Source organism: Emys orbicularis, chromosome 1, assembly GCF_028017835.1.
Source record: "Emys orbicularis isolate rEmyOrb1 chromosome 1, rEmyOrb1.hap1, whole genome shotgun sequence".
NCBI classification, from domain to species: domain Eukaryota; kingdom Metazoa; phylum Chordata; order Testudines; family Emydidae; genus Emys; species Emys orbicularis.
Genome location: NC_088683.1, coordinates 98,505,420 through 98,533,400, shown reverse-complemented (window position 1 = coordinate 98,533,400; position 27,981 = coordinate 98,505,420). Strand labels below are relative to the sequence as shown.

Below are 27,981 nucleotides of genomic sequence, written 5' to 3'. Positions count from 1 at the left end.
AAACTGTTTTGTGGGTTTTTTTTAAGTTTTTGTTGTTGTTGTTTTTGGGGTTTTTTTGTTTTTGTTTTTTAAAAGAAAAATACAGTGAAGACACTAAAAGAAAAAGAGGGGAAGAGTGTTAGAGAAAGGAGGGCTCCCCTGGCCATCTCCTATGACGAGAGCTTGGTACCCCAAATTACCCATTTCTTTTTCCCTCTCCCCACCCCATAGAGAAGCCCTCAGAACTACCCTGTGAGCATCTATTTCCCATTTAAAGATATATACACTGGTTTAAAAAAAAAAAAAAGGGGGGGGGGGGGCTACAAACATATCTTGCCTCTTCTGGTGCATACCCTTCCCACATCCCCACTCAAGCCCAAACCTTCTTCCTCAGCACTATCACACTGCCTCAAAGATGAATCAGGAGAGCACGAACTGGAAAGCAACAAAATGGCTTTCTGGTCTTAACGCGCCCCCAGGCATGGGGAAGTGGCGTCTACAGCATTCCCACCCCCTCAGGAGCAATGGAATGAACTTCCAAAACCCACACCACCACCAAGCCCTGCTGCTGAACCAGCCATATGGATCGGTTTCTCCACGGAGCACCACAGTGCTGCTCTCCATCCCCAGCTAATGAAGCTCAAGCATCCCATTCCAAGACCAAAGGGCATCCTCCCAGGATAAGAGAGGGAAGGGAAGTGCACTGACCCACCACAGTGGCACTCAGGCTTCAGGCCAACAGCTGGCACCAGAGTCTCGGGGCACCAGGGAGAGCACTCACCTAAGCAAACACTGGTCCGGGGGCATCTTCTCCTCACTTCCCAAGGTGATCAAATGGCACGCTCGTCTGGGAATAAGCGAGAGTGTGTGTGAGTGGACAGAGGAGGCAGAACCAGAGAGAGGGTTGGAGAGAAAGCAGGAGACAAACCAGAGTGCTCTATACATTCCTCTATCGTGATGTGTTTGTTGGTTCCCCCCTCCCCCGAAATTGTGATTGCCCAGGAACCATCCAGCTCAACAGTTCAGCCAGCAGCTCCTGTGGCCCCTCTGGCGTCACCAGAACTGCAGGTGATCCGGGGCACGGTGCGGACAGGCCGAGGCCACGTGCAACAGGCAGGGACTCACCTGTGACGCTGAAATCCGTGACACCTCTTGCCGCCCTGTGAGGTCGGAGGAAGAGACGTTGGCAGGAGCTCCCCTGTGTAACCTCATGCTGACCTTCCGCTCCCTGTCCACCCGTGAGATCGCCCTGGGGGACGTGTTTCCTGTCCGAGGGAAAGAAGTAGAAAATGAGAGAAATGCATTCAGCACCCTCAGCTTCCAGTCACTCCCAACACACCCTGGGTTCGCACGTGCCTCAGCTCCCCCGCCCCACTCACCGGACTGCTGGATTCGGGAGGCGGGCGTGGAGGCCATGGGCTCGGCGACGTTGCGAAGGCGGTTGGCTGTGGCTCCAGCAGAGGGGCCAGGTGGCAGCGCCCGTGTGGCGGAACCCCGGAGTTGCCCCATCCTCTCTTCTCGCTCGTGCTCTCGCCGCTCCCGATCCATGTCCTCAGGGTTTCGGGCTGCTCCCTGAAAGGCAGATACCACCCCCCACATTGCAACAGGCTCAGCCTTCAGAACAAGCTGGAAAACCCTGTGCCCACCCATGCCAAGAAACAAGTCTGGCCCAAGGACTAGGCAAAGAAACAGAGGGGATCCCATCTCTCTAGAACCTTCCATCCCATGAGAAGGAGGCTTTGATCTCCTCCCTGAGGAAATGAGCGAGGGGGAGGTGTGTGTTATTGTTTAGACTGCAGTAGCAGCTACAAGGTGCTAGGTCAAGGGTGGGCAAACTACCGCCCGTGGGCTGCATCCGGCCCGCCAGCTGTTTTAAGCCGGCCCTCAAGCTCCTGCTGGGGAGCGGGGGTCTGGGGCTTGCCCTGCTCCGGGGCACCAGCCAGGGCGCAAGGTCGGGGGCCGTTCCACGCGGCCTCCAGAAGCCGCGTCTTGGCCCCCCTCCGTCTCCTAGGCACTCCAATGGCTCCACTCCAGCGCTCCAATGGGAGCTGCAGGGGCGGTGCCTGCAGACGGGACAGTGTGCAGAGCCGCCTGACCGCACCTCCACGTAGGAGCCAGAGAAGGGACATGCCACTACTTCCAGGAGCTGCTTGAGGTAAGCGCCACCTTTCCCCATGCCCCAACCCACTGCCCCAGCCCTGTTCCCCCTCCCTCCGAACCCCTCAATCCCAACCCAGAGCACCCTCCTGCACCCCAAACCCCTCATCCCCAGCCCCACCCCAGAGCCTGCACCCCAGCTGGAGCCTGCACCCCTTCCCACACCCCAACTCCCTGCCCCAGCCCTGATCCCCCTCCTGCCCTCCAAACCCCTCAGTCCCAGCCCAGAGCACCCCCCTACATACCAAACTCTTCATCCCAACCCCCCCCAGAGCCCGCACACCCCACCCCCCCCGCACACCATTCCCCTACCCCAGCCCGGAGCCCTCGCCCGCACCCTGAGCTCCTCATTCCTGGCCCCACCCCGGAGCCTGCACCCCAACCTCAATTTTTTGAGCATTCATGGCCCGCCATACAATTTCTATTCCCTTGGGCCAAAAAGTTTGCCCACCCCTGTGCTAGGTACTTGCCAAACACAGACTGAGCCAGAGTCCCAGCCCTGAAGAACATACAAAGCTGCAATGGGAGAGTCAGACCCGATGCCCCAGGGGATAGCAGCAGTGATTCCCAATTAATGCTGCTGAGTGCCGCGCCCGCTACCCATGCTGCACGCTTGTCCTGCTTACTGCTCACTAGGGACGAGCACCTAATGTGCTCTCAGTGAGCGCGGTCACAGCTTCTGCCCCCTGCCCCCCCAGGGAGTACCATGCCCCTTGCAGAGGCGTGCACCACTCACGAATTTGAGCATGTTCCAGTCGAAGACATAGTCGTAGGAGAAGCCCTGGCGGTGGAAGAGGTTACGGAAGAGCTGCCGCAGGTACGAGTAGTCGGGTTTGTCATCAAACCGCAGTGAGCGGCAGAAATTGAGGTACGTGGAAAACTCAGCTGGAGAGAGGCAGAGATAATGGCTGATCGTTAAACACAACTCTACTCTGACGAGGCACCTCCATTCCCCCACTTCACTCTCCCTGCAGCGAGCCTCAGGTACAGGACTAAGGCCCCCCCAGAAGCATTGCTTCAGACCAGAGAGGCATCACTGCAGAGCCAGACAATATGTGCCTTCTCCGCTAAGGAACGCTCTGCTTTGGGTATTGAGGACAGCCTCTGGGGGAAATCCTTGCTCGCCTCCCCTCTTTGGCTGCTTTTCAAGCCAGAGATAGCATGCAGGTTGTATGGGATCCCCAGAGGGGAGAACATATCATTAACAAAATAGGCAGAACGGAGATTTGGGAAGCAGGGCCCCATGTGGGAAGTAAGTGGCCACAGCAGACCAGAGCAGCATGGGCTGCACACTGGCATCAGTATCCCCCACAGATCCAGACACCTCAGCATCACTAGACATCAGCAGCATGAGCCCTGAACCTTCGTCTCATCACAGCCTGCCTCTAAACTGGGACATCTCAAAAATACCAAGACCACCCAAAACCAGCTCCCTAGGTATTTCTAAGGGGTCGCACTTCTGTGCCAGGACTGCAGTGCCATGGTTCTCTCATCCCTTCTAATTGTTGCCATTAACAATGCGCCGGGTTCCTTCCCCACCACCCCCTGTACCGCGGTGACATGTGCCGTGCCTCCCGCTGCTAGCAGGGGTCAGATTCTGTAGGGTTCCAGCATGAGAGAGGGAGTGTACATGCACAGGTGTATTATGAAGGTACCCATCAGGAGCGCACAGCACTTACAAGGGTACCCTTTGCAGAGCACCTCAATGGGTGTTGACATCTTCTTCTCACTGATACGCTCATATTTTTGGCGCTTGGTGGCAGCCTTGAGGCCCTGCCAGGGCAGCGAACCCAGGTTGAAGTACATGAGCACGTAGCCCAAGCTCTCCAGGTCATCACGGCGACTTTGTTCTGAAGAAGGAGGAGAAGAGAGTTGCACATGGGCAGGGAGTGAGATGTGACTGGAGTTGCTTAATTGGTCTCTGTGGTTAGGGGCAAGCAAGAGGAAACAAGAGACCATCTCTTTTTTGCTTCCAATACACAACCAATTGCCCACCTGTTTCAGGCTCAATTTTTCTGGAAAGTTTAACCAAAAATGGTTCAGTCACTTTAGAGAAGGAGTTTAGGGCAAAACACCACATTTTTATGTGTATTTTTAAAACAAGAGCAAAACAATCTTCCAAGCGCTTTTTCTGAGAAGCTCAAGAGCCTCCATAATTCAGAGTAGGGACCTGAAATTTGGTATTGGCGGGGGATGTTCACCCTGGTGTCTGGGATGTGCCTCTTGCCATCCCATGACAATCTGCCCAAGTTTTCCAAGTTATAAGCCTCCAAATAACTGCAGTTCGCACATGATCAGTAGAGAAGTGGTAGAGTTTGGCAGCTAAATTCTATGAAGATTCTCTGCAGTGAGCAGGTTCCTACCCCTGGGCTGCTGGGGCAGAGCAGGACTTTCCCTTCAATGGCTCCTCTTGGCAGCCGGGGACCACTGTGGCATCAGACACAGGAACTGAAGTGTGGAGACCACCTCTCCTAGGCTTTCATTGCTCTCGCTGCCGGCACCGAGAGTAATGAGGAAGATAAGGCGAAAGCGGGCCAACTAGAACGTGGTGAGGTGAGGAATGGAGGGGTGGGTGGAGAGGGAAACGGGGAACAGAGTCATGCTAGGAGCAGAAACGTCCAATCACTGAAGCACACTCCCCCACAGAACCCACAATCGAACTCTGGAATCCTCAGACTCTACACTGGTCTGCTGTCGGGAAGTAGCTGTGAAACTCACTGGCAGAGTGTCTCTCATCCCCCATTAGTGGGTGGTCCACACAGAGGATAAGAACCTACTACTGCTACCATTTACTCTGTGAGTTCAAGTGGCGGAGGTCTGTGTTGTGGATCTAAACCCTGCTGATGGGGGTCAATATGGTTTCATGTGATGGAATTCCTCGTTTTTCAGTTTGTTTAAAACAAAACATGTTAAAAAGATCTAAAATAGAAGAACATTAAGGTTGCAAAGTCAAGCTCTCGGGCATTAAGAAGTGTCAGAATTAAGGCCTGTACAACTTTAATTTGGGCCTCTGAGTATGCATTAGGAGACCATCTTTAATTACATGATCACATACTACTTTTTGCACAGGACCCCTGCCCAATTCAATATTTATTTTTCATCCTCCACATTTAACATGCAGCCCAGGCCTTACTGAACACACAGCATTCAAAAATAACTTTGTATTCAGTGTAAGGTGTTTCCTTTTAGGAATTTCTATGGTGTTCTCTCCATAGTATCCGAGTATTTCTCAAACATTAATTTATTTATCTTCAAAACACTCTTGTGAGATTAGATGATATTATGCCTATTTTTGTAGTGGGAAACTGAGACGGAGAAAGAATAAGGCTGTGACAAAGTGGGGGATTTTCTTGTTTTTCCAATGGTTTGCATGCAGAGGGGTGAGACTCCGTTTCCCTGGGTGTTACTGGTTTAATGAGGTGAGGGGAGAGGGAGTTGTTGTTACAGAGGACTGGAGAGGGAACTTGGGACCCCGGCCAATGACCTGGAGAATGGATACCCCAGTGATGGGTGACCTGGTGACCCAGAGGCCCAGCTCAGGAGTCGCAGCCGGTTCTGGCCAGTGGGAGGACAATGGGCTGTGAAGAGAGGAGCCCAGTGACCTAACCAGCCGGTTCCAGCCAGAGGGGGCCAGAGGACAGAAGCAGGAGAGGAGGTCCGGGCCGGTTTACGACCCTGTTTACCTGGAAAGAAGACAATGGACAGAGGCAGAGCTTGGGGCTGGTGATATCAGATGCCCAGCTGGAAGCAGGGGGGCTCTGGGCTGGAGAGAGGGAGCAGGCAGAGCCCACCTGGATGCAGGGAGACTGGGATGTGCAGGGTTGAGGGAGGCCAGGCCTGAGGCCGGCCAGGCCTGAGGCCAGAGAGTTTCCTGTGCTGTGTTCAACTCTCAATAAACCCTCCTGTTTTACGCTGGCTGAGAGTCACTCCAGTCTAGAGAACAGGGTTGCATCAACCCCTTCACGGGGTGGAGGCCCTGGGGGTCCAGAGCGAGTGGACTCCCTGAGGCAGCCCACGGTGAGAAACAGGTGGGCTAAGGCTCAGAGAGGTGCGGCTCCAGGAGGTGGAGGAGCCTGACCCCGGGAGAGAGTGGACCCCCGAGAAGGGCTGTCTCACTGAAAGGGGCACCCCACACGGACTGCACGGGGCCAAGAGTGGGCATGATCTGTGAGTCCATGACAAAGCCAAAACTTTTTCAGAGTACTTCACACTTTACGTTTGAAACACAGGTCCCATTGATTTTGCAGGAGTGTAGAGTGCTCACAGCTACAAGTGAAATCAGGCCTCAGCCATCTTTGGTTGGGCACTCAGAAAATGAGGAACACACAGTGTGACCACCTGTGAAAAATTTGGTTTAACAATCACTTTCCCAGTATCTCACACAACTGTGTGTCAGAGGCAGAACGAATTTTCCCAGGGTAGCATTCAACTGCCTAGCCCATGATTCTATCCTCTCTCTTCCTGAAATCCCCAGCTTGGTTTACTGCACACCTTCCAACTCCAGCAACAAATTAAGCAGGTGAACTACCGACCAAGCCTCCTTCGCTACAATCCTGAATCCTCTTCAGAGCAGATCTACCCTGTGCACTGAATGAGATGGGGGGTGGAGGGGGTCCTCAGGAAAAACTAATATGTGATCATATAATTAGAGACTGTATTATAATGCAGACACACCAGGGACTGAATTAAGGTTGCACAGGTAATCTTAATACTGGAAACTCTCAACTTTTGAGTGCTTGACTTTGCAACTTTCACATTAAAAATAATGTAGCTTTTTTGTTGTTGGGTTTTTTCTTAAGTGGCCATGGGAAGTGAGGCCTATGCTCAGCTTGATGGCATTTAACTTTTGTTCAGATGCAGTGTTCAAATCCAAAATGTCAGGGAATGTTCTAAGCAGCACTGGACATAATCTTGTTGGTTTTGGTGGGGGGGATTAAAAAAAAAAAAATCAGAAAAACCAAAAGGGTGAAATGGAGGACACCTGGAGACCCTGGCACCTGACAGCTTCAACCACCTCTGAAATTGTCTATAGCTCCAACAGATTGATGGCTGCCATTAAAACACCTTCCACCATATTGGTACCTCCTCCCACCAACCCACAGTCTCGGCTACGCCCGTACAGTTTAAAATGTTGACCTCCTGAATTACTTAAATAGTAATGGGGAGGGGATAAATGAGGGTTCACAGAGCCCCTGGCATGAGGGCAGAGAATGGGATACATAAAGCCCGGGCATAAGAGGAAACGGCAGGGAATTGCAGGGAGTCCCTGAAATAGAGAAGGATGGGGGAGAGTGGTAAGAAGTCCCCAGTGAGTGCAATGAGCTAGGCCTATAGAAGCAAGGAAGTGTGCAAACCTCTAGTATCTATTATACAGATGCACACACCCCCTTAACCCTGCCCTGAAGTGACACCATGATTGGGGGAAGAGGGCAGAGGGCAATATGAAAAAAAGTCTGACTTGTCTTTAAAAATCAGTTTAATTTAATTTGGATCCATAAACACTAAAACCACCTTAATCATAGTGGTGGGATTTTTTTTTTTTTTTTTTTTTTTGCGGTGTTACCAGAGAGCAGGACAAATTTTCAGTTATGAAGAATAATGGGGAAGTGACCATTAATCCTTAAAAGTACATCTAAAGTACATTTAAACATAGCCTGTGCACAATATTTCAGTGAGTTTTAATTCCATGGGAAATCTGAAGAGCCCGACAGGGCAGCCCCAAGATTGTTTTGGTGCCCTGACCACATTTCAGTAGCTTCACATGTTTAGATTTCTTAAGTGTAACTTAACTGAGCTTCCTAGGTTTATAACTCTTGGTTGTGGGATAATTACAACAGCCTTATAATGTATATCACCCTAAACTGACAAGTACTCTCAACTTTAACTCCATTGGAGTCTGACAACACAAGACAGCTTCAACCTTCACAATATCCACATGAATCCTAAAAGACTGAGGACATGTACACTCAGGAACATTTCTTCGCATGCACACTTTTAGTGTTTACAATAGTCACTTTAGCCTCACAAGATCCCTGGGAGGTAGGAAAACCACATCTCCATTTTACAGGCAGGAAGCAGGGGAAGAGAAGGATTTACTCATGGTCTCAGAGTGAATCAGTGTCAGAGGTGGGATTAGAACTCAGGAGTTCCTGGTTCCCAGGCCTGTGTTTAGCCTACTACATCACACTTTCTCTCTGTGTTTTACTCATCTTCAGCTCCTCAGTCTTACCCTTGGACACCTGGAACAGCATCCACACACTCTCCAACCTACTGATCCTCTTCCTCTCTACAAAATAACCTCTGACCCACACCTCTGGAAAGCCCCCAAAGCCAATCTGTACCTTGCAATGAAATATTCTTTCCGTTCCCATTTCTAAGATTGCTATCCTACTTCCATGCCAATTTCCTCCCCCTCACAGACACAGGCTCCTAGTCACTCCTTCCCTCCCCCGAGATGGTGCCCAGACAAAGGCTGGGTCTGGAACTGACAGCAGGGAGGCAAACTGCATGGGGACCAGGTGCCTGAGCGAAGGGAGGCTATTTAGGACTTCCACTGGATAAGATTCATGAGCTGACCTGCTTCCCTGCAGCCACAGAGGCTCCCCGATTCCCAGCACACTGCTACCCACCTGACCCTTCCAAAAGCCATGCTATTTCCATGCGTTTGTGACTGGGATAATCCTTGGGAAGGGAGCCAGACTCCCCCAAACCCTGTTCATTCCTCACCAAATTATGTTGTTCTGATTACACATTCATATCAGATTTTGTGAACTCTGAGGTTGCACAGCCCAGAACTAGTGTCTTTAATAGTGCATGAAACTGGAAATAGTGCCGGGGCAGGACCAGCAGAAAAACAGGGCCCATTCTGATGTCATCTATAAAAGGAATTTAGGGTGGTGGCGGGAAGAGTTATTACCCTCATGCTTCCCATACTCACTATTCAGACAGAATATGCTAGGCCCCTTCTGTGTCAGTCTCCTGGGCACCCCGGGTGTCTATTTCAGACTTTACATGCTCTGACGGGCACAGGGGATTCTCATCCCCAGAGCATGTGAAAATTGATTGGAATGTATGAACCAAGGGCCACATAGTCAAATGACTCCCCTGGTAACTGTGGAAAACCTCCCAGATCTCCCCCCACAGTCTCTGGGAAAGGGGGGGGGGAGGGGAGAAGAGAAAAACTGCACTCCTTCCAGACTCTGGAATGTACAATCCTTAGCTTGCAGAGTCAAATATAAGGCTCTCATTTGATTGCTATTCCACTCAAGGGTTCCTCCCTTGCCTCTCAACTGCATGAAGGCAATGGTAAGACTGAGTATTTAGTAACTGAAAGTCAAAATTCAGAGTGAAGGTTCTCTGTTAACTCAAACACACATGTCAGTTGTCCAGTGGAGAGGTCTCATGGGCTGGGCGCAGCACTGGGAGCCAGGAAGTGCATACTTTTGATTGTTGTTCTGACACCAACTTCCCAGGCAGCCTTGGGCACATCACTTACCCTCTCTGCAACTCCACTTGTAAAATGGACAGTGATTCTGGGAGTTGTTGCAAGGATTAATGTTTTCAGCTTCAACGTTTTGTGCAGAGTGCTGTGTGAGAGTTACAAGTTTATAGCCTATGCAATCTGCCCATTGAAGAGCAAACAAGATCTAAAAATTCAGCGTGATAGGCAAGCTAGACTCCAGAATCAAAGGCTAAAGATTTAAGACTATGGTGGAAAATTAAACAAGCAAAACAGACAGATTAGTCCTTCACTCACTCAGGTCTGACAGAGCAGCCCCAAAACCCAGTCCCTGATAGACACAGTAGGTGAAGCACACATGAAGTAATCCCAATGTGGCAGTCACCCTGGTTGTGGGAACCCTGAGTAAGCAGCACACTGAACTTCAATTTGTATGTATGTATGTACGTATGTACACACACACACACACACACACACACACGTGTAGGGGTGGCCAAAATATGGTCCATAGGGTTCTACCAGGCTGCCTATATTTTTAATACAGAGTGGAGGCCAGGAGAGACCTTCGGACTCCCAGCTATGGCAGTGCTCCCTGTTTTGATACATAGTCTCCATGGGCTGCAGCTACATATTATTAAAGATGAAGGCAATCAGAATCTGCTCTATTTCTGCAGAATAGGTCCAGACTCTATGGCTTCTAGAAAATCATCAGTGCCAGTGGAGAGGGGAAAGTTTTCCCGGGTGACTTTGGGGGCCCAAGCCACCAGTTTCTGGAGGATTTAAGTTCTTAGCCCATAAGAATCTGGAGAAAACCTTCCAAATGTGAATCAAATGTAGCCGACAGATAGCTTCAAAGCTTCTGTTGCTCACAGCTTTGCCAAGCAGCAGCATAGTTATCAAGAGTCTGATCATTTTTATTGTGGTTATTCAGAACTCCAAGGGCAGCTGTGAAACTGTCAGAGAATTACGTAAATTTCACTCTGCTATTGACTAACAAAGTTATGACTAAGGCTGCGAGTCTGTCATCGAGGTCACAGAAGTCAGATTCCATGACTTTCCAGGGGCCACCTGAGCAGCTTGGGCAGCCCCTGGGGCCAGCCGCACCAACCACTGCTGGGGCAGTCTCGAGCCACCGCACCCCTCTCCCACCACCAGCAGCAGGAGTTTGGGCTGAGGCAGGGGGTTGGTGTGCGGGAGGGGGGTGAGGGCTCTGGGTGGCGCTTATCTCAGCGGGGCTCCCCGGAAGCATGTCTGTTGGCTCCTAGGCGGAGGTTCGGCAAGGCGGCTCAGTGCGCTGTCTCTGCCCGCAGGCAGCGCCCCCGCAGCTCCCACTATCTGCGGTTCTTAGCCAATGGGAGCTGCAGAGCGGGTGCTTGGGATGGGGGCAGCGCATGGAACCCCCGTGGCCACGCCTCTGCTTAGGGGCTGCAAGGACTTGCTGGCCGCTTCCGGGAGCCACACGGAGCTGGGTAGGGAGCCTTCCAGCCCCTCCAGCAGGGGTCCCGGGCCGCGCACCACCCCACCCCCACCCCAGCAGCAGCAGCAGGGGTCCTGTGCCCCCCTGAGCACCCAAGTTTTAGTCAGGGGTATATAGTACAAGTCATGGACAGGTCACGGGCCGTAAATTTTGGTTTACTGCCCGTGACCTGTCCATGATTTTTACTAAAAATACCCATGACTAAAATGTAGCCTTAGTTATGAGCAACTGAAATCCAGGGATTAGGAAGGAAACCACTATGCAACCTTCACTATGGCACCTGCTGCCCCTCCCACGATATTGCAATCTACAGCACATGGTACACACGAACAGACACGCAGAATCCCCACAGACACGCACACATGCCACAGTAGGCTCACCAATTCCCAAGTGGGTGTTGATGGAGGCGTAGCGGGCCGTGCCAGTCAGGTTCTTGTTTTCCCGGTAGGGGATGTGCTGGTGGGTCCGGGCGTCTCGGTATTTCTTGGCCAGGCCAAAGTCGATGATGTACACCAGGTTGCCCTTCTTGCCAAGCCCCATGAGGAAATTGTCTGGCTTCACATCCCGGTGGATGAAGTTCTTGGAATGAATGTACTCTATACGGCTGATCTGGAGGGGGAGGATGAACACAGCAGGAGAAGTGGGAAGGAAGCTTGTTATGGTTGTAGGAGTTATAACCCCCACCCTTAAAAGAAAGCATGGGCAGATGGGCCTGGCAAGTATCAGCCATGGGAGTGGGCTTGAACTGCTAGCTTTCTGGTGCTCTGCAATGAGGGTCACAGCCCAAGAAAGGACTCTTCTCCCCAACTCATGGGAACTGAGAAGCAGATGAACAGGAAACACATCCACCATTCCCACCAACACTCCCCCCTCTTCCTCAGAGGGGAAGTCACCATTAACATTCCAGGGAGGGAAGGGAAGAGAGTTTGGCAGGGATATTAAGCTTCAGGGCGTTGAGCCAATCTTTAACTATTCAAGACCAGGATGAGCCCTAACTGGGAGGGGATGGGCACAGATTATCCCACATCTGCCTATTTGGGGGTCTTAACCTTCCTCTGGGATTTCTGGTGCTGACCGCTGTCAGAGGCAGGATACTCAGCTACATGGACCTTGGGTTTGATCCAGTCTGGCAACTCCTATGAGTGGGTGGCCTGGTTCCCCAGCCTCTTCAAGAGCAAACACCCTGGAAGCCACTTGAACGCCCTCTCCATCTTCACTCAGACAAATAGTCTGGGCTACAGCAGCTCAGAACTGCTATTGAGTGGAGGGGGTGGGAAAAGCCAAAAGCAAGGTATGGGGATGGAGCTGAGGTGCTGACACCTTTAGAAGAAACTCACCATCTGGTCTGCCAGGAGCAGAACGGTCTTGAGACTGAACTTGCGGGAGCAGAAATTGAAGAGATCCTCCAGGCTGGGTCCCAGGAGCTCCATCACCATCACATTATAGTCACCCTCTGCCCCACACCACTTAATGGAGGGAATACCCACTGCAGAAAGAGAGACCAACCCCATGAATGAGAGGTAGACAAGAGACATCCACAATGATTCCCCACTGCCCAGAGTATTCCTTGCTGAGAAGGACATATCCAACACTAAGGTACCCAGCAGTAATTTCTCTCCCTCCTCCCCAAAATGCCCTGGAACAATTTCTACTTTTACTCTCACCAGGTATGGCAACCTCCCTGAACTCACCTCCTCCCTGCATCATCTTGTAGAACTTGCTCTCGATGTGGAGCTGGGGGTGCTTGGTTTTGACACATTCCAATTTGATGGCAACTTCTTCCCCAGTGGCAATATTGGCACCTGGCACAGGAAAAGAGGGCAAAATGAAGCTTAGAAACATGCTTGGAATTAAGTGAGACACCCATGATGAGGTTTATGCAATTCCCATGCTGCCACCACTGCAGAATTTGTCCTGGAATCTACCCTTTGACACAGAATTGTGCGCCACAATTTAAACTTTCATTTTAAAAATCACACATGCAGTGTCTAGCTCTTATGTTTGCAAAGAAAATCTTGAAGTGGCAAAATAAACGGAAGCCAGTGCAGACTCTGCAGACAGCCTGAAACAACAGTTCTAAGAAGTGCAAACTGCCTCACTGTATCACCAGGTTAAGTCTACAGTGACAATGCATAGGTCCACATGGCTAAAAACAATCGACACTGAAATAGTTAAACATCCAACTAATGTGCATATCCCAACATTCCAAACTGCCCACCAGGTGACAACACACACACACCCTACAGTGTAATTATTGTTCACCAATCCAATTTCATAAGTGTGAAGAAATAAACGGAATGCAATAGTAAAATAAACCACACAGGGACTCCTATACTCAGGGTATTTCTAGATCTCTGATGTAAATAATTAAAAAACCCTATATTTTTAAAACTGAAGGTAGCTGCCACAGAATACAGGAATCTTGCTGAGGAGTACACAGGGCCATCAGCTGAAATGGATTTTCTGTTGGCTGTGGGAGGAGGACTGAAGGGGAGAGGGAGGAGGGACATTCCATCCCTTCCACATATTAACAGAGATGGGGTTCTATTTGTTTCCTGCCATCCGAAAATGGCAAGAACTGAAAGATCTGTGCATAGGCCACAAGAATGACACCCCAGACCTCCCTCTAATCCTAACCCACCCCTGCACTGGAATTAGGGACTACTAAGGTTCACACAGACTAACTGCCGGTTGCACAGGTGACTGGCAGTCAAAACCGTCGCCCTAGGAACCATCCCAGAACATGTGTACTAACCAGAAGATGGAGTGGGAAGGAAAGGGATGGTAGGGGGAATTTATTCAGCCACGGGAGTAGAAGAGACATGGACAAGATAGCAAAAAAACAAACAACAACAACAAAACCCAAACAAACCCCTGGCCTTAAAGCTAGTCTTGGCAGGTAAAATTAATTCTTGCCTTCCACTCCAGGCTTTAGGAAATACAGAGTCCCTGGTGAGGGACACAGAAAGAGCACCTTCTATCTATCCATCCACCAGTTGCCACCCCTAATCCAAAACTGGGACCAAGTAGGGGGAAAAGGGTCAAAAGAGAAAAAAGCACTACTTGATCTCCTCTCCCATCCTAAATCCACAAGATAAAGCAAATGCCTCTAGAGTCCATTCCCTTTGGGGCAGTTCTGGAGAACACCGATTAGCTTGAGGCAGCCTGTTAGAAAAAAGGTGTCGCCGAGACACTACAGTATCAGGGCTGAGACAGACAAGTTGGTAGGAATTTGTGAGAGAGACAAATGTTATTAGGGGCCTGGAGGGACAGATTTATGAAGAACAATTAAAAAGAGCTAAATACATATCTCTTGTCCAAGAGACAACTAAGCAGGGTGGGGAGAGAGTATGGGCCATGACAACAGCCTGCAAATATCTGAAGGCTGTAAACACCAAGGAGAGCGAGGAATTATTTATGGTGCTCTGAGGGAGTGGAAATAGGATCAACAGGATGAAATTAAGAAATATTTTTACTCAGTATCTGGGGTTGGGGGGGGGGGGGTTTGGAGGAGAGGCCTTCTTGAGATTCATTCGGCCAAGGGTCATTTTTGGACACAGACAAATTCCATGTTTAAATTATGGTCTGTGAGCCAGATGTAAATTTAGGACCATGTATTCCCTATACTTCACAACAGAACCCCTCCTACTAATATCAGTGGGGAGTTTGCTCAAAGATCAAGGTTACAGCATAGCCTTTGCATAGTCACTAAGGCCTTGTCTACCCTTAAAACACTGCAGCTGTAGCCCTGCAGCGCTTCAGTGAAGACATTTCCTACACTGATGGGAGGGATCATCCCATGGGGTAGGTACTCCACCTCCCCGAGAGGCAGTAGGTAGGTCAACAGGAGAATTCTCCCATCAACAATGTCTAAGGGGTTAGGTGGATGTAGCTGCATCACTCAGGGTGTGGATGTTTCACACCCCTGAGCGATGTAGTTATACCAACCTAATTTCCTAGGGTAGACCAGGTTTAAGCTTTTAGTTAGTCATTGCTTGTTCAGTTCAGTTAGTGGCAGGTTCATTATTATCCAATAGGAAAACACTCAGGGCTATTTCCAATTTGTCTCTCTCTGCCTTCACTTTGACTCTCTTCCTTTCATTCCTCTCCATTTCATTCCCTGCATCAACTCCCGGTGCCCTCCCAACTCCACCCACTAACACAACGAGCCATGAAAGTTAATGCTGACATTAAAAGAAAAAAAAAAATCATGATAGCTTAGATTCTGCAAAACCTGGGTATGCCAGATAGGCAAACATCTCAAGAGGGCCAAACCTGGCCTTCGGGCCCAGTGTTTTCCAAAGACTGCTCCAGAGGTGTCAGTCTCCCATGGGAAGTAGAAGCAGCCTCACTGCTTGGGGCATTTTAGAACTAGACTGGACAAAACATTGGAAAGCATAAAGCAGGGAATAATCCTTTACTGATCAGGGTGACTGATTAAACACTTTTCACTCAGAGCCCTGTACATCTTCATAGCACTCTGTAGGCATCAGCCGATAATCCTCATTGCCACGCTGCTGAAGCAGGTGCATATCCTTTCACAGACGCAGACATGGAGAGGCTACATGATTTGCTCAACGCTAGAGAGGGAGTCAGTAATAGACCCAGGAGAAGAATTCAGGAGTTCCTGGCTCTTTGCTCCATGCATTAACCATGCACCCTCTTTTACTATCTGATAGACTTGTGGAAGTTGCAGACAGCAGACATCTCCGATTCTCCTCCTTCCCCAGAGGTTGCTCCTAGATCTCAGAGTCTGAGAAGATTGTGTTTCAGACACAAATGTGCTGTGTATACTTCTAGCTTCAGCCATTGGAGAGATTTAGGAATTATCCACAATCCTACGTAACTCCACCCCCAGTCTCGCTCAGCTGTAAGGGCTGTCTGAATTCAGAATTCATTCGTCTTGAGCTTTTTAAATGGGGCAGGGAGGGGGGAAGACATCACCTGCAGAACAAGGAGACATTCTCCACAAGGGGTCCTTTTAGAGAAGTAACAGATGTAAAGAACGAACACACAATGCACACTGAGGATGGTGTTTATTAGCCACATTCTTCCCTCTCCCCACATCCTTCCCCTTCCACCACCTTCTTTCCTGCCAGCTTAGTGAGGGAAGAAAGGATGGCAGCTGAACAGATGGGAGAAGTCAGCTAGGGCAAGAGAGAGTTAACAGGCCGGGAAACAAAGGGAACTCCCTCCATGCAAGGGAGGGGCATGCAACCAGGAACTGTCCAAGCACACACCACCAGCGTCCCAGCATGCTTTGCCTGCCAGTCAATCCTCAGCTCATATTCCTTTCTATGGTTCCTCTCTGAAGCAATCCAGTCCCTTCACCACCACAATCAGCTTTGCCAATACATCTCACTTCTGACTTGCGATAGCTCCCGTATTCCAGTCCTGGGCCCCCCACCCCAGTTCTGCTAATGCATCTCACTTCTGACTCATCCAATCAAAACCACTTCCTCATCAAGCCCATTATAAAGCAAACTGCACAAATGTTTACACCCCCAACAAATGGAAAATAGTTAAGGCCTACTGGATCGTCTGGGCCATCTCCAGCCAATGTGGTGCTGTTCCCCACATCCTCAAGATGGGGGAGGGGGCACCACCATTTGAAATCACTCAGTTTAAGATATATGTATGTGCATGTGCAAGAGAAAAAAAATTAATATTTCCCCTCTTCCAAAAAAATGATCCATGAAGTGTATTTCCCACAGCACCATTGCTTAGGGGAAAACACACTGCTGCACGTGTGGTCAGGTGAAAGAGGTCAGGGGTTTAGCTGTACAAACCCAGGTTCCTCATCTCACACCATGACAAAAATGTTTATTTGTTTCACTTCATACCCTCTATCTCCAGGCCACAAAAGAGAAATATTAGGCAAATCTCGTGCAGCACTGACAGATCCGTGAACAGAGAGATTCACTAGGGAGAGAGAGAGGCTGGGTAAGCTTCCTCCACCCACACCACTCTACCCTACAGCATGCCTGACCCCAACTGGAGGGACCACCTAGGCTCCAACATAGCCAACTAACACGGCTTTGTGTTAAGCAACTTGATTGAGTGAAAAACAATTTAAAAACCATACCCCTTTTGCCTATCAAGACAGGGCATCACAGCCTCCACTGCTTTGCTCAGCTGTTACCACTCAGGACAGAGATCTTGGAGTATTGTTTTCAGTGAACTATCCACATCTGCTCAATGTGCAGCAGCAGTCAAAAAGAAGAAGAAGGAGGGAAAAAAAACTAACAAGATGTTCGGAACCATTAAGAAAGGGATAGATAATAAGACAAAGTATCATAATGCCAATATTTCAATCCATGGTTCGCCCACACCTTGAATACTGCGTGCAGTTCTGGTCACCCATTCTCAAAAAAGATATTAGAAATGGAAAAGGTTCAGAGAAGGGTAACAAAAATGATTAAGGCTATGGAACAGCTTCCATATGTGGAGAGATTAAAAAGACTGGGACTGTCCAGCTTGGAAAAGAGACATCTAAGGGGGTATTACAGAGGTCTATAAAATCATGAATGGTGTAGGTCGGTTCTCAAACTGTGGGTGGGGACCCCAAAGTGGGTCATGACCCCATTTTAAGGGGTTTGCCAAGGCTGGTGTTAGACTTGCTGGGGCCCAGGGCCGAAGCCCGAGTCCCACTGCCCGGGGCCGAAGCCCATGGGTTTCAGCCCTGTATGGCAGTGCTCAGGCTTCAGTTTCAGCCCTGGGCCGCGGGGCTCAGGTTACAGCCCTGAATCCCCAAGACTGAAGCCCTTGGGGTTCGGTTTTGGCCCCCCGGCCCAGGGCGGCAGGGCTTGGGTGGGCTCAGGCTTCAGTCCCCCATCCTGGGGTCTTGTAATAATTTTTGTTGTCAGAAAGGGGTCACGGCACAATGAATTTTGAGAACCCCTGGTGTAGAGAAAGTGAATAGGGAAGTGTTATTTATCCCGTCACATAACACAAGAACCAAGAGTTACCCAACAAAATGAACAGGCAGCAGGTTTAAAAACAAACAAAAGACGTACTTCACACAACGCACAGTCAAGCTGTGGAACTTGTTGCTGGGGATATTGTGAAGGCCAAAGTACAACAGGGCTCAAAAGAATTAGGTAAGTTCATGGAGGAAAGGACCATCAATGGCTATTAGCCAAGATGGTCAAGGATGCAACCCCATACTCTGGGTGTCCCTAAGCCTCTGACTGCCAGAAACTGGGAGGGGACAACAGGGGATGGATCACTCAATAATTGCCCTGTTCTGTTCATTCCCTCTGACGCATCTGGCACTGGTGGAAGACAGGATACTGGGCTAGATGGACCATTGGTATGACCCAGTATGGCTGTTCTTATGTTAGTCACTTACACCTTGCAAAGTGGGTGTGCAACAATTCCAGAATGTTTTACACCCACTCAGCACAGGTGCAGGTGATTACACGAACTCCAAGGGAGTGAAGGATCAGAACCATTGCCTCTCTGTATTGCCATTCTCCTCACCCACATACACACACGCTCCTGATCTACTGCAGGAAGTACTTACCTATCTCAAAAGGAAGGTTTAGTCTGTGTAACATGCTTGAAGGCAAAAGGTATTATTGCCCCTTGTTCCCTGCTTCACTTGGTTACAAACACTGTCACTTGAGTTGGCAGCTAACTAGAGGACCATAAACAAATGACATACAGCCATATATTGAGGTGGAGGTAGTGTCCAGGGGGATACAGCAGGGAACCTCACTCTGCTTTTACCCATCATCTTTATTAGAGACCTGGGCAAAGGCAGTAAATAGCCATTCACGACATTCACAAGACACTAAACATGGAGGAGTTGCAAAAATCCATGAGGACAGAGAAATAATAAAAAAAAAGGGACTAGAAACATGGGCAGAAAATAAAAACAGATTCATCTTGGAAAAAGAATCTGAAAGCAATGTTCAACAGGAGGAACGGAGGAGCAGTAAAGCTGAGAGAGATCCTGTGGTGATAGCTGACAGCAAGTTAGAGAGGAGTTTGCAATGTGATACGGTAGTGGTGGTGGGAAAGCCAAGGAAGCCCTCTATGCAGAGGCATCACATTACAGAGCACTCACAAGGAGAGCCCTTTGCTTGACCACATCTAGAATACTGCACTGGCTTCCGGGCATCTCAGCAGGTCAACAAAATGGAGGGAATTCACAAAAGAGCAACAACAACAACAACGAGTGGCTGGGTGGACTGATTTATGAGGAAAGCTGGAAAGAGCTAAACATGTATCACCTGGCAACATGACAATCAAGGGAGTGTATGATAATCACCTACAAGTATCTGAAGGGTGTAAATATCAAGAGGGAGGGGAATTGTTCAGGATGGTCTCTTAAGAGTCTGTAACTAGAAGTAATGAGGGAAAAACTTAGCGAAGGGTAAATTATGGCAATTTTCAAGAAGTTATTTCTTTATCAGAGAGGCTTTATTAGACTCTGGAATAGACTCGCAAGCAAATCCCTATTGTTTGGGCCACTAAAAACAGAAGTGGATTAGGGGGCAGCATACGAGTTTGGGAGAGGAATAGACAAGACGTAAGCTAGTATTGGAGGGTCTCTCTTCATCTTGGTACCCCTCCCTGCCTTTGTCCCTGAGCGACGCAACAACGGGAATCATACCACCGCTTGGAGGTCTTCCCCACGGCACTGAACAGCTCTGTGCTCAGACACCCCATCTGGCGACTGGGGTTATAAGTATCTTTCTACTCAACATGGAACCAGCAAACCTCCACTAAAGAGATTTTACCAGGACAGCCTCTCTGTCCTGGTGTAACAGACCGTCCCTTCGCCAAAGCACCGCTTCCACAACCAATAATCCCCACAGATTAACACACACAAGCTTGCGAGAGAAGGGGACAGGGTGGGAGTCTGACAACACGATCGCTACAGTCCACTTCATAACCAGTTTGGCCAGAGACCCAGTTCCTTTCACCACTCCCTGGCCCGAATTGGCTCTTGCACATCTCAGCATCCTCACTTAAGGAGACCGCCAGCAGCAGGGAAGGCCAAAGAAGCAGCCAGCATCCGCAACATAATCCTTGAGGATCACCCTCAGAATCCTTCCCCTCACAAGCCAGCTTTGCCCCATTAGTGGGGAAGAAACATCCCAGAGTTTAGAAGATACATCCTGATGGCTAGAAGGGCCAACATAGAGACTCACCTAGGTAAATATCTCCAAAGGAACCACTGCCAATCTTTCGGCCCAGCCGATACTTGTTCCCCACTCGGAGCTCCATGGTTCAGTCGCACTGCGGAGGAAGCAAAGGAAATGCAGAGTCAGAACAGAAACAGGAACTTAATCAGTACCCCACATGTGACTGCACAGGAGATCTGGAGTTTACTGGCAGGTCCCTTTCCCCAGGGCTGCAAGTTCTGCAGGGGGTCAGGCTTGGTGTCCTAGGGTTTAGTCTTCTGAATTGCCACGTAGGAAAACTGGGATCCACTTCCTGTCCCAGCCCGTTGGCTGTCCAAGGTCAGCAGAGCCAGGAATGCTGCAGGGACAAGACCCAAACCCATTCACTTTAGCGATCTGCACAGCCATGTGGGAGAATCAGAGTGAATCCCTGCTCCATCATTTCTTCAGAGATGTGAAAGGGGTGGAGGGGGAAGACCATTGGAGGGTTTAATGGTGTGGAGAGAGGCCCCAGAGAAGCAGCATTAGCACCAGGACCAGCCTCATACATGGCAGCCAAAAGTAACCTGAACCTGGAAGAGTTCTGGTCTGCAGCATCAGAGACCAAGCTGGCTAGGTACGAATCCCATAGCAAGGAGTCCAAGCTGTGCAAGGAATGGGACCAGCACCCCTGTGGCAGGTGTACTTTGGAACCTACAACCCCAAGAGACCGACCCACTGTTACTAGCAAGCTGTTCCATAGGTGGCTGGGGAAGGAGGAAAAATAAATAAATAAACAGATAAATAAATAAATGAAATGTTCCATTAAAATGAAGTCAATCTATGCATTATTTTCTTATTTCAGGACATTTCTACGACAGACTGCAGCTTCCATTGCCCTATTGGGTCCCTCTGTCTGCACTACAATACGCCACAGTGGGTGTCCTTTACTGCTCCCTCCTCCCCCCCCCCCCACCTTGGCATGGTCTAGGAACACAAGGCTCTTACCTGCTACCCCTATAAATGCACAGCAGGACACCAGACTCAACCTAGTCACTTTCCTTATACTTCGCTCTGGGTGGAAGGCCCACAACCATGGCATTCATTCCCACCAGAGATCCAGCCTGAGCCTTACCACCTTTAGGGTGCACTGCAGGACTCATCTCTTTGCGCAGGCCTTCGCCAAATGGAGTTCTGGAGGCTCCCCGGCAATGTCACCCTGGATGGCCACCACCTCGGGCTTTCCCCTGTTCAAGTAATGTGGCTCTGTCTAAAGGAGGGGAGGAGAGAACGTGGCTCCTTTTAGAGGATTCTGCTGTACAGTTAGTTGATGTAATGCCATATTATTAGTGTACAGAACGCAGACTCTGGGTGTATTGGGGATGGGCACCTTGGAAAGGGAGGCAATGAGTCAGATGTTCAGAACAAGGTAAGAGGAACTTTCCCTTGCTGGGACGCAGTGCATGGGAAGCATCTTCGAGAGGGGAATGTCTCCTTCTCTGGCAGAGACAAAAATAATGCCAGTGACAGGGGTTCTGGGCACACCATAAACCCCAATCCTGAGCTGTTTCTCCCACCCCGGGAGATGGGATTACAGAAAGAGGAACAGACGGGCTACACAGACACACAGGAAAAATTATCCCACCAAGGCATTCAGGAGGCGTCTCAAATCCTGAAAGCAGAGTGTGGCCACTAGAAGCCACATGCAAACACCAAGAGATGGAGTCCCCTTGCCTGATACTTACCTAGGTGCCGGGGCTTCTTTATGCTTAGAGACTACAAAGCCCCATTACTATTGAAAACTTCTGCAGAATGAGGAATAGGCATAGCCCTGGGAACAGACCTGTGAGGCAGGTGTGCCTGCGCAAGGGCACAGCACCAGCTTCGGTTTTATCCGCTGCCTGCTATTCTGAGACTACAACCACATGTACGTACACCTGACTCACCCTCCTGCTCCAGTATAGGAGCAAAGGCACAAGCTGCATTAAGGACATGGACACTCTGAACCCAGCATCCATTGAGGCTGAGCTCGGCCAGGCCAGGCGCCACTAAAGGTTAGTGCTCTGCTCAGGTTCTGGTCCCAGCTCTGGTCAGCAGGCCCTCCGAACACTGCAGATGCTGGGCCCCAGGTCTTAGTAGGTAGTGCTCCACACTGCTGTGCAGGAGACCCAGGTCCCATTCCCAGGCTCAGACACCGGCAGCTCACCAAAGGCTGTGCCCAGGGGTTTGTGCCCATGCCCTGTTGTGGTACCTCACTTCCTGGGACAGACAGGGGCAAAGTTCAGGGACTGTCCCACACAAGTGTGCAACAACCCCCTCACTGACTAAGGAACAGGGTCAACAGTCTCTAAAGGGGAATCCAAGAAGGGAGAATGGAGGCTTGGGGGACGGGGGGAGAGGGAGAGCAAAGAAGGATGGACATTTCCTCCTGTAAATGCGCCCCCCCCCTCCCTCCCTCCAACTGCTGCATTGGAAACAGAGCCTTGCACGGAGGGTACACTGCAGATGGGTACACAGACGGTAGCAGGATGAACTCACGCCAAGGGCCAAAACATACATTCACCCCCTGGAATTGCTCCAGGTGTTAGAAGATTTACCAGCTCCCACACGCCCTACAGTTTCCACTTTCCTTCCTGGTCTGGCCTCCAGATCTGCCATAAAAAGACACCTTTGCACCCTTCCCCCCACCCTGCCAGCGCTTTCCAATCAAAGCAGTATTCCCAGGGGCCAGAGGACAACCATTTAGTTCTCCATAAGGAATTCACAGCCCCCTCCCCATGAAACCTTAAAGCAAGAATGCACTCTGCATGAGTGAATGTGTAGAATATATTAATATCCTCATTACACACATACACCTACAGTACACTACATAACCCTAGAAATACTATATTCCCATCAGTGTTGCATACCCACAGATAGGTTCCAATCCTATTTTACAATACACATGTACATACACACAGGACATTATGTAAACACATGATACGCACACACAAGCTGCAGACCCCCCCCCCCCCCTTCCATGTCAGCACTGACTCTACCAGGAAGCACACAAACCATTTACAAATAAAACAGATAAATAAAAATGACACTATCCCCGCCCCACCTGAATAGCTAGGAGATCCGAATGTACCCAGGGATACCACAGGCCAGAGAATATTAAACACACAGTGAGAGTTGACCACTACATAATGGAGGCTGCTAGGCTGAATCTGGCATTAAGGGAAACTGAATGGGGGGGCAGGGGGGGGGGAAGCTGCCTAGTACACAGATCATAAAGGCTTTACATAGCTTTTTCTTAAACAGGAGGGGGGATAAGGAGAGAGGCAGAGAGAAAATAGAATTTAAATAGGAAAAAATATGACATTTTTCTCTGCATACAAAATGTCAAATATAAATACAGGTCCCTCTGGCCTCTGCCCCCCTTTCACAGTTACAAAAAGAAGAAAGAGGGAGATAGACCACAACAAATACAGGCATTAAAATAATAATAAAGGGAGAAAGAAATAAACAAGGTAGAAAAATTCTTTGTCACCCCATGGTTCTCCACAAGCAAAATACTAAATTAAGTCAGATTCTAACACTGGATTCATTTTTTTTTTAAATGCACCAGCCAATTAAAAATGACATAGAAGTTATATTTTCTATCCATTCCTAGCTATGCTCATTTTAGAAGATGAAATAATGCCAGATAAACAGTTTCTCTCCCCTCCCTCCCCCACCAATCTTTTCAGTGCACAAAAGGAAATACTGATTTTCCCAGCTGATTCTCAACACCCCCCCCCCCAACCTCAAAAACACACCCTGTTTGTCAGACATAATACTTTATAAATATACAATGCAGGGGCTGCCACTATGGTTTATGGCCACCCCTAAAATAAATAACACCCAGAAAAGCGAGAAGGGGTATCAGTTACTCAGGGCAAAATGTTTTAAAATTATGGAGAGATGTTATTAAAAGAAACAGAAATGAGCTGATTCCCTTGCCCCCTAGCCCAAATACAACAGTCTAGTAACATACGAAGATCTAATCCCCCCCAACAAAATATAATAAATTAGAGCCACTTCAACATGCAGAGAGCAAAAAAAACCCTTCACAGCTCTGAAAGGGGGAAATCGGGGCCCCTAAAATGCCCTTGCAAAAGTGGGGAGCAGGGGGCTCTGTTGGGTGTCCCCCCTGGCTTTGTCTCCGTAAAAAGGCTTTTGTCCTCCTTTCTTCCAGTTTGTCTTATTTGCCTGTGTCACATTCCCCCAGCCCTGTCTCCCTCCCCTCCCCCAGCCTCCTCCTCCTCTCTCAGCAAAAACAAAGAGCCAGAGGGGCTGCCTTTCCCCCCGGATTTGCACCCCAAGATAGATACAGATGCTTGCAATATTTACCCTGTCTGGAAGGGGTCTGTGTCCGGCTGCTGCTCCAGTGGCTGTCAGGAAGGAAGGTGGCTGGGATGGGAAGGATGAAGGAGGATTGGGACAGGGTGTTCGCGGCGGTACCCAGCTCCAAGCCCTGCACTCCCTCCTTGTCTCTCTGCTCTGCCTGCTGAGTGCCTCCCTCCCTCTCGCCTGCCCCTTCAGTCTCTGTACACTGAGTGCTTGCTTCTCTCATTGAGTTTCCATTGAGTCTCAGGGCCAAACCCACTGATGTCATCCTGCGAAGCTCGGGCCCGCCCTTTGAGATTTAAAGGGGCAACACCCTGTTTTTCCGACTGTGTCTGTTTCCTGCACAAAGTAACACACGCAAATAGACAAAAGCACACACACATACACACAATACTGTAGACCCCTATGTACAAACACAACTGACACGCACACTCAAATACATACGCACATCTTTCTACACACCAACATCTACAGCACACAGATACACAATAACACAACACTTTTCAGCTATGGCTCTCGCAGAGTGCTTAGCAGAGGTGGATAAGCAGCATTATCATGCCCACTGGGCACAAAAGGGAAACTGAGGCACTGCACGGTCAAGCGACTTGCAAGTGAATAACATAGCTGGGCCTGAGACTTGACACCAGGCTGCCTAGGCCTGATTCTCCATGGCTCTGCAACTGGAGTCATTCACCCCAATGCAAAGCATCTGTCAAACTTACTAGTAGCATTTTACAGACTCTATGCACTTGTGCTGGTGTACATGATTACACAAGGCACAGAGTAATGAAGAAACAGACTTCCTGTGTCCTGGTCCTGTGGCCTATGTACTGCACCCACTGTCTTTCAGGTTTCAGAGTAGCAGCCATGTTAGTCTGTATCCGCAAAAAGAACAGGAGTACTTGTGGCACCTTTGAGACTAACAAATTTATTTGAGCATAAGCTTTCGTGGGCTACAGCCCACTTCATCAGATGCATAGAATGGAACATATAGTAAGAAGATATAGATACATATAGAGAACATGAAAAGGTGGAAGTTGCCATACCAACTCGAAGAGGCTAATTAATTAAGATGAGATATTATCCGCTGGAGAAAAAAAACTTTTGCAGTGATAATCAAGATGGCCCATTTCGGACAGTTGACAAGAAGGTGTGAGGATACTTAACATTGGGAAATAGATTCAATTTGTGTAATGACCCAGCCACTGTCTTTCATAACACATACACACAAATCCAAAATATATATAAAGCTGCACAAACATTGACCCAAATATACAAATAAATACATATATACAAGCATATACATGCATTCAAAGAAACACAAACCCACCAACATAAACACAAATAAAAGTACACAAATAAACACATATACAAGCTCACATAACCATACACACATAGATGCTAACAGAGACTCTCTCTTTAGCGGTAGGAGTCTGCATTTTGGAATCAGAGGATCTAAGTCAGAGGTGGGCAAACTATGGCCCGCGGGCCACATCCGGCCCGTGGGACCCTCCTGCCTAGCCCTTGAACTCCCAGCCCCTCCCCCGCTGTCCTCCCTCCCCCGCAGCCACACCATCGCAAGGACAGCGCTCTGGGCAGCGGGTTTGCGCACTCCTGCCGAGCAGAGCGGCAGCTTGTCTAGCTCTGGCTATGCGATGCGGCTGCCAGACATGCTGCTCTGAGTGGCATGGTAAGGGGGCCGGGGCCGGGGGGTTGGATAAGGGGCGGGGAGTCCTGGGGGGCAGTCAGGGGACAGGGAGCAGGGGGGTTGGATAATGGGCAGGGAGCAGGGGGCGGTTGGATGGGATGGAGGCGCGGGGGGGGGAGCTCAGGGGACGGGGAATGGGGGGGTTGGATTGGCGTGGGGTGCCGGGGAGCCTGTCAGGGGACGAGGATGTGGATAGGGGTCGGGGCAGTCAGGGGACTGGGAGCAGGGTGGTTGGATAGGGGGTGGGATCCCAGGAGGGCAGTTAGGGTCGGGGGGTCTCGGGAGGGGGCGGTCAGGGAACAAGGAGCGGGGTGGGTTGGATGGGTCGGTGGTTTTGAGGGGGGCAGTCAGGGGGCAGGAAGTGGGAGGGGGCAGATAGGGGGTGGGGGCCAGGCTGTTTGGGGAGGCACAGCCTTCCCTACCCGGCCCTCCATACAGCTTTGCAACCCCAATGTGGCTCTTGGGCCAAAAAGTTTGCCCACCCCGATCTAAGTCCTATCCTTGCTGCTGCGACACTCCAACACACCACGGCATGCAGAGCAGTGACAGATGTGAAGTCCTGCCAAGGCTATGGATTTACAAGATAGTTACAAATATTTACTCTTAATCATAAACATTAGGGCTGTCAAGCGATTAAAAAAATTAATCATGATTAATCGCGCGATTAATCACACTGTTAAACAATAATAGAATACCATTTATTTAAATATTTTTGGATGTTTTCTACATTTTCAAATATATTGATTTCAATTAGAACACAGAATACAAAGTCTATAGTGCTCATTTTATATTTATTTTTGATTACAACCTAATACAAGTATTGCAGTGCAATCTCTTTATAATGAAAGTTGAACTTACAAATGTAGACTTAATTACAAAAAATAACTGCATTCAAAAATAAAACAATGTAAAACTTTAGAACCTAGAAGTCCACTCAGTCCTACTTCAGCCAATCACTCAGACAAACAAGTTTGGTTACAATTTGCAGGAGATAATGCTGCCCACATCTTGTTTACAATGTCACCTGAAAGTGAGAAAAGGCTTTCACATGGCACTGTTGTAGCTGGCATCGCAAGATATTTACATGCCAGATGTGCTAAAGATTCATGTGTCCCTTCATGCCTCAATCAGCATTCCAGAGGACGTGTCCATGCTGATGACGGGTTCTGCTCGATAATGATCCAAAGCCGTGCAGACCGATGCATGTTCATGTTCATCATCTGAGTCAGATGTCACCAGCAGAAGGTGTATTTTCTTTTTTGGTGGTTCTGTAGTTTCCGCATTGGAGTGTTGCTCTTTTAAGACATCTGAAAACATTCTCACACCTCGTCCCTCTCAGATTTTGGAAGGCACTTCAGATTCTTAAACCTTGGGTCAAGTGCTGTAGCTATCCTTAGAAATCTCACATTGATAACTTCTTTGCGTTTTGTCAAATCTGCTGTGAAAGTGTTCTTAAAACGAACATGTGCTGGGTCATCATCCGAGACTAGTATAACATGAAATACATGGCAGAATGTGGGTAAAACAGAACAGGAGACATACAATTCTCCCCCAAGGAGTTCAGTCACAAATTTAATTAACACATTTTTTTTAATGAGCATCATCAGCATGGAAGCATGTCCTCAGGAATGGTGGCCAAAGCATGAAGGAGCATATGAATGTTTAGCATATCTAGCACATAAATACCTTGCAATGCTGGCTACAAAATTGCCATGCG

At 49.2% G+C, this 27,981-nt stretch overlaps 1 protein-coding gene across 1 annotated transcript; it reads right to left on the bottom strand.

Moving 5' to 3' along the window:
* Positions 1-17: 17 nt before the first annotated feature.
* CSNK1E (casein kinase 1 epsilon) lies at positions 18-24,700 on the bottom strand. The gene is made up of 11 exons (XM_065423493.1): positions 24,560-24,700; positions 20,234-20,321; positions 12,764-12,874; positions 12,410-12,558; positions 11,453-11,681; positions 3,816-3,986; positions 2,873-3,021; positions 1,359-1,551; positions 1,105-1,244; positions 761-826; positions 18-93 (listed from the first exon to the last, which is right to left on the bottom strand). The coding sequence occupies exons 2-10, from the start codon at positions 20,307-20,309 to the stop codon at positions 794-796; spliced, it is 1,251 nt and encodes a 416-aa protein (XP_065279565.1). The 5' UTR covers positions 20,310-20,321; positions 24,560-24,700; the 3' UTR covers positions 18-93; positions 761-793.
* Positions 24,701-27,981: the final 3,281 nt, after the last annotated feature.

Bases quoted from the DNA above. Each gene is read 5' to 3' on its own strand.
- CSNK1E (XM_065423493.1), bottom strand. From the start codon at position 20,309: ATGGAGCTCCGAGTGGGGAACAAGTATCGGCTGGGCCGAAAGATTGGC. The intron at 1,552-2,872 runs GTGAGTGGTGCA...TCTGCCTTTCAG, and splicing joins ACTGGAACATGCTCAAATTC to GGAGCAGCCCGAAACCCTGA. The intron at 827-1,104 runs GTGAGTCCCTGC...GCTTATTCCCAG, and splicing joins CACGGATTTCAGCGTCACAG to ACGAGCGTGCCATTTGATCA.